Genomic DNA, 12,197 nt, shown 5'->3' on the forward strand with positions numbered 1-12,197 from the left:
CAGTCAAAGTTGCTCTTCTATCAGCTTGAATCAGTCGGCCCATTCTCCTCTGACCTCTAGCATCAACAAGGCATTTTCGCCCACAGGACTGCCGCATACTGGATGTTTTTCCCTTTTCACACCATTCTTTGTAAACCCTAGAAATGGTTGAGCGTAAAATCCCAGTAACTTACAATTTCCTTCTGATTTAAGGCTATAGTTACTTGGCAAAATCACCTCAGATACGGTGAATGCACTTAAGCTGGCATGCTATTCATCCTACAAATTTTGGGCCAATTTACCTGAATTCACTTAATCACAAAATTTGCACATATGCACACCTCTTCAGTCTTATGGGTGGTGGTGGTTCAGGGCTCTTCAGGACTCACACTACAGTACGAATGTACACTTTTAAGTTACCGGTATACACTAAAAAATAAAGACGGAAAATGTACTGGTAATTTTCTGCCAGGACATTATCCAGTAATTTTATGCAAATTTCCGTTAACCCTTAAAACATAACCTATAATGCAACGTGTAATACAAAATACAGGTAAAACACCTGTAAAAAAGCAAGACTGAAAATTCCTTGGTATTTATACAGTACATTGTGTCCTAATTTTAAGGACTTCTTTTTTTTACAGTGTATTCAAGACACCCAAGATGATTGATCCGCATGGCATGCTTTGCGGCAAATCTTGAACCCTTTCTAAATCGTTTCAACCCTTACCTTTCTTGCTCGAGAATGAGAGTAAATCTAGCACAAATCTAATAAAGATTGACCAACATTTGTTTTGATAAAAAATCTGGTTTCTGCAAGTCTAACAGCACAGAACTCCTTATGTTGTTTATGGTTTGGCACCACTGTAAAACTAAAAGTGCTTGGATTACTCTGTGTACTCAACTTCAATAAATATTTCAAAAGGTTTTCTTCATATTTCACTGGCGAAACAGATCTTTCATGTTCTAGCATGCATTGGTTCCATTTTGCAATTAGCTTCAGCTCCAATTTCCTGTAGCCACCGTTGAAATCTTCAAAAAGCTTTATAAGTTATTCAGGGAACTGGCCTTTTTGTTGTATAAAGATCTACTGATGATGGTTTCATGCTCTCACCACACAAAACAGATTGTGACCAGCACAAATCACGTTTATCCTTGCTGCAAATGAACCTGAATTGGACATTTAAAAAATACAGAAAATACTAAAATAAGCCTAATTGTTTTTATACCAGAACTATGCATGAGTATATGATTATTTGCATTGTATTATTAGCATTTAACAATTTTTTGAGAATTTTTCGCCAGTCTGATGAACCCCAGAGGTTGCCTCAAGTATGCATTCACTTTTACTACATTTAACACTCTCTGGATTCTTCAAAAACCCTAAGCCATGTTTATAAAGTTTAACATGTAATACAGTATTGCACAGTTACACATGTTATTTAATAAAGAATGCAAGAAGCTGCATATTAAAAAGCAAATGAAATCCAACTGGACAAATAACATGATGTTTATGCATCAACAAAAGGGAGACTCCACCAACGTAGTGGTATAAACTTCCACAAAGAGGTTTCTTGCATATATTTAGACAAAGACGAAAATAGAGCAATGACTCATAGTTGAGTTCTTGAGCATGCATGTATAAAGAACAATGTGTCTAAGACGTCCTAAGCTCTAACTGAACTTTTTCTCTTATGTAGTAATGACCATTAAATTCACCTCAGGGATTAATAAAGCATTTATCTATGACATAAATATATATAATGTAACACTAGCTGCAGGATTTTATAGAACGGTAAAAGAATAGTCTTATTAGGGAACATAATGAGTGCACTTAAATCAAAGAAATATGAACATAGAGACTGTTTTTAACTGAACTTTCATGCTAAGTTGAATGATTAGACACATTACCTGAAACTTCTACAACAGTTCAGAATTCAGAAGTATTGGCTTAAATTTGAAGTTTTAGCTCAGAGAGGTTAATTAAATGTCCCTCAATGCCCTAAATGCACCTCCACATATCATTTTCTCAATATCTTACTAGCTTGATTAAGGGGGAAGGTTACTTAGCAGCTGTTGCAATGGGGACCTGATGGAGGATGACATGAAAAAGAGGTTAAGTATAGTGTTGTTTGGATGTAGTCAGCTAATTTGTTCTCTGGAAATGAACAACTTTGTTTACCAGACTCAATGGGACATAAGCAGACAGTGTGAACAAGCTCAGGTTGCAAAAAAACAACAGTAAAAGATTTATTGATCGCAGCACTGATCTGGCCTTGAGAACACCGTTGGAAAGTAATGTTATGTATTGCACAGTATCTAAATGCAGATTGACCACCACTTGCACCACTAATGTTTTCTAATAAAATGTAAAAATCTTGTAATGTTCATCTAAGCACCAAGTAAAAGGTAAGTGAAGGTAAAAGTTCAACCAAAAGTTTTAACTGTACATGTCAGGGTTCTGTCACTTAGGTCGAGTTTATTGGTTTGTTGGCAGAGCTCTGACACTTCTATCATCTTGTCGTTGTGTGATCGTTCGGTTTCCAGTTTGCTCGGGACATGCGCTCTTTTGTCGGTGTGATACGTTGCGGTGTTCGGATCCTGGCACTTCGGTCTAGTTCGGTTTTGCTTCAGTGACAGGTTTTGGACATCCATGGTCCATGTTTTGCTTTTTTTGTGAATGAGTGTTCATTCACTCGTCATGCACTCTCAAGACCCTGGTTTATGTTTTCATTGCCCTGGGGTGGATTCCAGAAAGCAAGGTTATCTTACCGTCAAACATACCCTGAACTTTTGCTTGATTAACCCAAACCTTGCTTACTCAAGGTATACTGGTTCCAAAAACGCATCCGAGGTAAGTTTAGTCAGCTCAAGAGTAAGTTCACAGTTAACATACAAGACATTCTGAACAGAGCGACGAATTGACGAGTCACCATTGAAACATGCAAAGAAAAAGCACACCATACTTATTTTTTCTTTTGTTTAATGCCGATTTACATTCTTAGTGCATTTCGCCACCTCATTGGTGGTTGTGAAATCATTCTTCAATCTTTATTAACTGTGAACACCACCAATTCCACCAATAAGGGATAAGCTGAGTCTTAGTCATTTCATTATTTACCCACTTCCTCCCAGATTGCAAATTAATGATTGTCATGCAAGGCTGCAAATAGGCACATGCATATTTTATAAAGGAAAAAACAGATTTTTAGGTAAGAATGTAATTTTCTTTTTGACTAAAACTATATTTTGTTTTGCAGATAAAAACAACAGATAAAATCATACAACTAATATTACATTAAATTGTAGTTTCTCAGGCAAAATGTGCATTTTTTTTTAACCTGCTAATTCAAACCAACATGCTAATACAGCTAGCTAAACACTGGCTGACAGTGGTGGGGTAGGTTGTAACATCTTTAAAAACTTTAAATTATTTTACAGAATGCCTAGACAGTGTGCCTGCAGTGTTTAAAAAAAGGAACCGATGAGGTTTCAAAGAAGGGCAGGTCAGTCGGATCAGTTGCATTGTTGAAATCCAGTGGTGAGGATTCTGAGACCTCAGAAAATGACATTTGGCAACTCAAAGCCAAAGGAAGTGTGGGTAAAATGAGACCGATGTAGTTTCTGAAGCATTCTTTGCATCTTTTTGAAGCATATTTCTTGGTGTGGCTGCTGTTTTTTGCTTCTTTTGTCTAAGCATGTGTTACAACCTACCCGAATATGAATATGAATAAATATGAAATACATGACGAAAATGTGTCTACAGTATATATCACAACAAAACAAAACAACTTAAATTATTCTGTTTATACGCTAACTCCAATTCTCCCGCCATATCTAAGTTTAAAATGAATCGTGAGGATTCGCCACCCTGGGTCACGTGACCATAAACGATTAACTGACGACCATTGCATGTTGTTCCCTTCGCTACCTGTGGAAGGGCCCTTCATGAAGGGATTCAATTGTTCACTTTCGTTTGGAGTGCCCCTACAAATGGCGTCCCCTTCTCGAAGTGCCCTTCAAGGGTGCAAAAATGCCGTTTGGAATTCGCCCGATACAGCTGAGCTTTCTCACTCTCTCATCTCTCCGACAGTGAGTTGACACACAAACCCGCCTCCCCTCACTCACTCATTTCATTTGCTCTGGATGAACAACTTTGTTGGTGTTACAGGGCTTGAATTTCGGCGCATATTGCCACAGATTTTGTGCTCACACCCAAAATTGGCGAGTATTCACATAAACACAGTCAGTTATGTTTTAAGTGAATGTAAACAGCTGAGAAAGAAACACGTGTAACAGTACAATGGATCCATGTGTCAGGTCTTAAAGTGATAGCAGCTTAATATACCTGCTGACAAATTATGAGATAATATTAAAATATATATGTCAGTTTTCCCCCATCGCATAGATTTCAAAATTTTAGTTGAGTTGAAAATGTTGAGTTGCTAGTAACTTTTGAAAACTAATAGGCACAGTGGCTGGTGAGCAAAAAAGTGAATGTCAAGCCCTGTATATAACTATGACAAACCCAGTGGAACAGAAGATGCTCTGGAGAAGGTTATGTTCAGAGAGTAAGTTGCTATGGCTACGTATACCCTGATAGTAACTGTTTTTGGTTTTTGGAGGTTATCCGCTTACTTACTTACCCTTTAACATACCCAGGTATGTCACATAACCTGCTTTCTAGCGATTCTTGTGTTGTTGGGTTCTGTATAGCGTGCGGTTCATGTTTATCATCGGCCGCATACTTTTTTGTTGTCATTTTTTGTGTAGCATATAGCTTGTGTTCATCATCGGTTGGCACATGCTTTCATTTTGTGTTTAGTGTGGATACGCAGTCAGTGAGTTCTCATTGGCTGTGTGTTCTTATGTCATGTTTTGTGTGACCACATCTCTTTGTTTTATTTGTGTGTATGAGCCATGTGCTCTGCTGTCTATTGTCTTGCCCTTCTTGTTACCTGATTATTGGTTTATTCGCCCAACCTGCTCTCCCTCGCTATCCTCCTAATTTCTCCCCCTATTGATTTCCCCTGTGTTCGCAGGCCTGTGCCAGTACTTTGTCAAATGTATCCCTCATGTCCTACTGTTTCTGCCTTGCTATGCCTTGCCTTGCCTACTGCCAGTGTTTTCCCCTACGGAGTAGTTTTATTTTTAATTACAAATAAAAGCCCATTGAAACTCTGCATTTGAGTCCTCGGACCATTCTTAACCCAAAACTTGACAGTACATATATTTACCACATATATATATATATTATTTAATGTCACTAATGGTGATAGTGCAGTAAAGTTTTCAAGATCCATCCTGGAAATATGATTCTCTGATAAATGGTGTGACCCTGATTATTTTAGGCCTCATTAATCTATCATTAGCACCTGGTGAAAGCACTTGTCTCCTGTCTTCCTGAGCTTGTTTCATCTGTTTTATTCTGTCTATACATCTCTTTTATGTTTATTTTTCTCTCTCGATCCAGACTCTGATTAGATGGCTGACTCATTCTGTCTCTTCAGCTCATTATATCTTTTTCTCGCTGCATTTAAAAATACCTGATCGCTTTATCTCAGTTTGCCCTATCTGCCCTTGTACACACAAAAAATATCCAGTCTTTATGACTAATAGACAGCAGCAGCATCATTCCCTTTTCGCCGCAAGACACATTTGCACAAAACCAACACTGCCTAAAAACATACAGTTCTACATATTTTCTGTTTTCAGTCTATTATATATTTTAAAATGTTATTATTTTTTTCTGTCTATTTCATTCTGTCTTTTTTTCTGTAATACACCCACACAGATTTAAGATTCGGTCCATTTCGGGGATCAGATAACACCATTAAATTGGCTGATCTGCTGGAACATGTGCCAAGAGTCAAATATGTTTAAGGAGCCTTAGAGCTTTTGGGGTGCTTTGGTGCATTTACACCAAAATGCCATCCATTATATGATATTTTAGTAATTTGTTAAACAGATTTATTCTATACTTAATTGACAATCATAAGATTGATATCATAAGATGAGAAAAGCATTGTATTCCAGCATCTCAGATATAAATAATGACTATAATTGGCAAATATTGTTTTTGGGAACCTTTAGGATGTGTTTTGTTCATGTTTACAAGTTCCAGCTCCAGTTTTGACCATTAAGAAAAAAGTTTCCTGGCCTGGTGCTTTGATATACCTGAATGATTACCATATCCTTCAACCATGGTATTTGCACTCCAAGGTGTTTCAAAGAATACCATGGTAGGCTACATGCTCAGAAAATCTAGTACAATGGTCTATTATAGCCTGTCCAGTGGTTTGACCGTTATTCAGCATAATTATCCATTAATATTTTTTAAGTTGAGCTGTATACTTGTAATATTTTCTTAATTTAACCGGATTCTTATCTCATTGTCATAACATTACATTACATTACGCGTTTAGCTACTGTCACACGCGGAGGGATAAGAAGTGTGCATGGAGCAGTAGCGGCGGAAGGACACAGAGAGGCAGAGCGCGTCGGCTCTTCGTCTCACTGGCATCATTCAGCCAGAGAAGCTTCATAGTCCTCTGCGCTACATATGCTATTCTATCATTATATCAAAGGCAGCCACATGTGCTTTTAAAACCAATGCAGCTTGGCCCATTCTTTGTGTTTTTTATTCATACAGAGCCCCTCTAATTCATTATTATGCATGGTAACCTTGTGTATATATAGATTTAATTTATAGACAGAGGGTCGTTCAAACGCTGCCCGTCGTTATCCGTTCAAGAGCTTCATTTTTTTCTTCTCTCCCGCTTGCCTGAAACCAAGCACAGTTGATAGACTGAAGAGACCGCGACTGACGGCTCCAAAATGGGGGTAAGAATCTATTTTAAATGCTTGCACATTCTGTTTGACACCCTCATAATATTTCGGGGTTATGATATTTGAATAGCCCATGTCAAATCGTTGCATTTAACAGGTGCATGTATTTCTCAATTAGCGTATTGCTTAGGCTGCTAATGACAATACTGTAAATGATAAGCAAACATTAATCAGTTTGGCTATTATGTGAGACTGCAGGATTAACATTATTGACATTGTGAAATAACGCTGCACGATCGTTTTGGCATTTGCGTCAAGTCGGATGCTTCATTTTTGCACCAAGTCAGATGCGCCATTATGTAGGCAAGTAAAAGGGAACAAATGAAGCATATCTTGGTGAATTTAAATTCACATGTCATATACATCATTGATGTTCAAGGCGTTTGGCATTGATCGCTCAAATTTGAAAATAGCCTATAGCCTACTCGTCTCATTTGATGCATAAAAGGCGCACTGAGGTAAACGCAAAAATGACATCAAATATCAAAATGAACTGTGATAACGAATATGTTTCAAATAGCTTACATGATGGTAAGATATCATAATAACACACATTCAGTAATACAGTAGGCTAGCCTATGATTCTAAGGTTTGTTTGCGCCTCTGTGTGCTCAGTCAAACGTGACCGCGCGTCAGGAATAGCCTACCGTTGACGACCGTAGTAATGACCATTTGTGGCTAGCGATTTTTTTTTATTATTATTATTGGGATTAGGTTTTTAAAATGACACCAAAAGCTTACATTGCCATTGAGAGATACATTTTTTAGTCCTCATTTGTGAACTCAGATAACATTGTAGCCTAGCTACCTTTTTGAAATCCACCGATTTTTAGCATACATTGACGATTTCCTTTCAATGACGATAACAAAGTTTACTAGCTAGGAAAGCGACATCTTAAATTATCCAGGTGACAATTCTGTTCTGTCTGTAAGTCGTCTGCAAGTCTGAGGAGAAATTCTGGGAGAAAGTCTCCTAAATAAAAGGCGTTAACCACAGATGGGTGGGGGGAGCGTAGCGTAGCGTATGGATTTAGGATGACTGCATCTGGACTGACCCATTTCAATAGTCTCACAGCCGACTATGCAACAAAAAAAACTTGTGTATCACAATTATGACAGTAGGCTATCTATATATATTGGCCAGAAGACGCGCAGACAAGCATCAAAATGGATGTCTGATGATTCACGATAGAAACGCGAATAAATCGAACTAGTGACCTTGCAATAAGCAGAATTGGAAATCCTTAATAAGAGAAACAAATCAGTGATACATTAATGCTGTGTAGCCTAATGGAAGAATGTATCTCCTGCAAATGATACCTTTTCATGGCACGGAATGTTTTGTATCTCGGTTTCTGTGTCGTTTTTTCATGCTGATATTGGTCGTGATGCCCGGAGGGATAACCGGGCTCGACGATTGGTGACTGCGTCAATGTGTAGGCTGATCAATGAGAGTGGAAATTCCCGAACACGCACAGCGATTGGTCTGTGTAGCGCCACGAGGGCTGCGATGACGAGAGGGCGGGTCATATTCACAGTCGCCGGTGATTGATTGGTCTTGAGCCAATCAATGTGTAGAGGATGCGTGATTGGCAAAATACGCTAGGGCGAAATGAAGGGCTGGAGCTGGAGAGGGTGGTGGGGATGGAGAATATAGTGAGCATGGAAAGTGAATGATGGGGTTACTGGAGCTTGTTACCTGGTGTCACCTTGAGAGGTAGTGACTCATTTGTTGGAGGCTCAGGTGCTTGGGGATGTTGGCAATTTGTGTGAGGTGAACGTTTCTTGCAGGGTGTTTGGAATTGCATATCTGTGGCCTGTTACAGTTTCTACAGTGTACAGTATAATGTGTGTACAGTATTAATTTTTGCATGCATAGAATACCTGTACACATCTTGTATTAATGCACATTTGAATACTTTCAGTTGTTTGTAGCCTATTTCCAATCATTGTGAACAAAAATATGAGGCAAATAGAATGAAGATTTATTGCATTGATTTACGGTCACTGACTTACAAACATACTGTAGTTCAGTACGTGGTTGGCCTATTATTATTCACTCATTTCTGTTCTCACAGCACTAAATGACATTCACTGTATACGGAATAATTTTGTGATTTCAGACATAGCACCACTGTGCAAGACATAGTATCCCACAATGCAGTGCTTTCCTAAACAGGAAGTACTATCAACCAAAAGGTGATACACTGTTAAAAATAAAGCTTCCACAGGGGGGTTTTATGCATAGATATCATATAATAAAGGCTAGATGTCTCTTCCATGCTGCTGGCCAATGGAGGTCGACGTCCGCACACTCGCTCACTCGTAACATGGTGCATGTACTTTTAAATAACCATAACTCGCTCAATTTTCTACCGATTTTCAAACGGTTTGGTTTGTTATAAACGTCAGAGATGTAGTTATGACACTGCATACATATGAATAATTATAACAATGGACTTCCATATGAAAGAATTATAGCCACGTTAATAACGTTTGTAAGAAACCAAACCGTTTGTAAATCCGTCAAGATTTCAGCGAGATAAGAGGATTTGTGTGCGTGCTGATCACTCACCTTAATTCACCGCTTCCCTGTGGTAAGATGGCCGCCGGTGATGCCGGAAGTGACTCCGCCTTAAGACATCTAGCCTTTATTATGGATATCTATGGTTTTATGCAGTGATACCATTAAAGATACATTTTTGGTTTCCCAAAGAACTTTCAGTAAACCGTTCTTAAATTTATTATTTTTTTCGTTAAGTGTGAAGAACATTTTAAATAATCTAAAGAACCTTTTTTTACTGTAAAGAATATTTTGTGGAATGGAAAGGCTCCATGGATGTTTAAGGTTCTTAATGGAACCATCTATGTAAATAAAGAACCTTTATTTTAAGAGTGTATCTTGAAACATTATTTGAGAGTTAACACAATTTCATGCATTTTTTTAAATATAAAATTTCACATTTAAAATGTAAACTTGGGATGAATTCAGTCATCATAAATTAAGTTTAAGATTACTCCCTGAATTAATCATGCAATGTAACAGTTGCATTATGGGATCTGTTTCACATGGTACACTGTAAAAGATTACATGATCAATGAGTTATGACAACATGTTTTTACATTGCTTTAACTCATCAAAATAAATTAAGCCATTCTCAACTTTTTTAGTTGAAATGACTTAAACATCCCAAATTAATACTTAAAATTTTAAGGCAGCATTTTTTTTTTTACAGTGAGAAACAGTAGGCAGCATACAATGTAGACTGCATTGTAAGCTGTATGATAATATCCCATTTAGCAGGTTTTGAGCTTTGAAATGGTACCAGGGATGGGCTGATACAGGTGTGCAGGGCTGCAAAGGTGAGCGATGGGGCAGGCGGTTACCTGGTGTCACCTTGAGAACAGCACTGAAGTAGTTGTAGGAGGCTCAGGTGCTTGGGGTTGTCGGCAATTAGTATGCCGTGAATGTTTCTTGGAGGGTGACTCTGCAATGCCCTTGAGACATGCATCCAAAGACGCAAGTCTGTCTGAAGGCTTCAAGGGCACTGCAGGTGATTAGGTTGTTTAGAATAGCAAGAAAGTCGCCTGCTAGTGTGAAATCAGTTTTATAAACTGAGTTGGAGCATCTACGTTTTGAACTTATGTTTGAGCTTAAACAGTTTCTATTTGGTTTTAGTTTGCCACCATTTTGTTTTGATAATATATCAATTTATCTTTGAGGTAAAGGTGGTGACAATGATGTTTAAATATCTATTTGTTTAACTTCATAGTGATTTACATGGTGCGTGATTGATAATTGTGTATGCTGCGTGAACGAGAAAGAGACTGGTGGTGAAATGTCTTATAATGGATGGTTGTGTAATGGACGCCGTTCAATAGCTCATTCTCATTGAGTGATTTTGGATATGTATGTGTGCGCTTTTCCACTAAAGCATGCGATCAAGCCTTATTTTGTGTCAAAGCCTGGGGGTCATATGAAGCAAAGCTAGCAGACACGCTATCAGTCAATTTGCTAGACGCCAACATGATGTCATATCCTGTGGGGCCTTCAAGGTCAGCCAGCAAGCTCATTTGATTGGCCCTCAAACGTCAATAGCAGGTTTTAATCAATTTGTTCCAAGTCAAGGTTGCCTTCCTGTATATTTAGATAGTCACAATGACCACCCATGATTGCATCAACAGTCTGGGGTGCTCTAAAACTGATTCTGTATTATTATACAGAATTTAAATTCGAATTACTTAAGAAGTTTAGTAGACACAAGGATGCACATTTTAGCCACAACACATGCGATGTTTTCCCCCCTTTAAGTTTAAATCAAGGTTTATTTAAAGAATTTCATACTTCATATTCAAATGAGATTTTTTTTACTTTTTAATAGCATATAGAAATCATGTAAATAAAATCAAAATATAGTTTGCATGAAGAAAATAAAGCCTATTTTAGGATAATTTATTGCATTGTGATTAGTTTCACCACATGTATTATTATTATCAACGATTTTCATAAATTCCATTACTGTAATTTTTACAGAAAAAAAATCTATATGCAATGATTTTTATTTCAAATTAGCATATTGTCTGTATTATTGATTTATAAAAATTTGATGTATAAAAATTTATTTTTCACATTTCAAAAATCATAATGTTCATGAAAACAGGTTCAATTCTCAATTTTTGCAGTTATGATTAGGCCAAGTTATACATGAGATTTAAACCAGTATTTTCAACACTTACACTGTAAGAAAAAAAGTTGCTGCCTTACATTTTTAAGTACAGTCAACTTAAATGTTTAAGTCATTTCAACTTAAATCACATTAAACTGACATAAAAATAAATAATCTTGTGTAATTTATGAAAAAGTTGAAAATTGCTTGTGTAAAAACATGTTTTCATTATGTATTGATCATGTATATATATATTTTTTTACAGTGTATTATTTTTTATCAAACACATTCTTACTAAAGTGATATATTTCACAAACAGAATAGAGGCATTTTAATTCACACCCTCACTTTAGAAATCCATTGCACACTAACATACTAATTTTGTCTATGAATGCATGTACAATATGCTTAATTTCTGGACAATGACTCCCTGCACTGCTGAGATATCTACATCCATATCTTCACATTTGAATTAAACACCCATCACTCTCTTACTTCTGCTGCTTGATAGACAGCTCTAACATTTAGTTATTTAGCCTCAACGTTTTATGTGGTTTGTTTCATTGATGTCTTATACAGTATATGTAGTTATCAAGACGCAAGGTTTCTTTAAAAGGTTTATGGAGGGTATCAATGCATGTTGTTAATTCACTACTGCATGTACAGTACACTGTGTGTTTCCATGTCCTCAAGGCCATTAGA

General features: G+C 37.2%; 1 protein-coding gene across 1 annotated transcript in view; it reads left to right on the forward strand.

Moving 5' to 3' along the window:
• Nucleotides 1-6,456: 6,456 nt before the first annotated feature.
• atp1a3a (ATPase Na+/K+ transporting subunit alpha 3a) overlaps nt 6,457-12,197 on the forward strand; it is a 39,073-nt gene continuing 33,332 nt past the window's right edge. The window contains exon 1 of the mRNA XM_084423768.1: nt 6,457-6,822. Within this exon, the coding sequence (XP_084279894.1) occupies nt 6,817-6,822 (6 nt within the window). The 5' untranslated portion in view covers nt 6,457-6,816. The remainder of the gene's footprint in view (nt 6,823-12,197) is intronic.

Source organism: Rutilus rutilus, assembly GCF_951802725.1.
Source record: "Rutilus rutilus genome assembly, chromosome: 11".
NCBI classification, from domain to species: Eukaryota; Metazoa; Chordata; class Actinopteri; order Cypriniformes; family Leuciscidae; genus Rutilus; species Rutilus rutilus.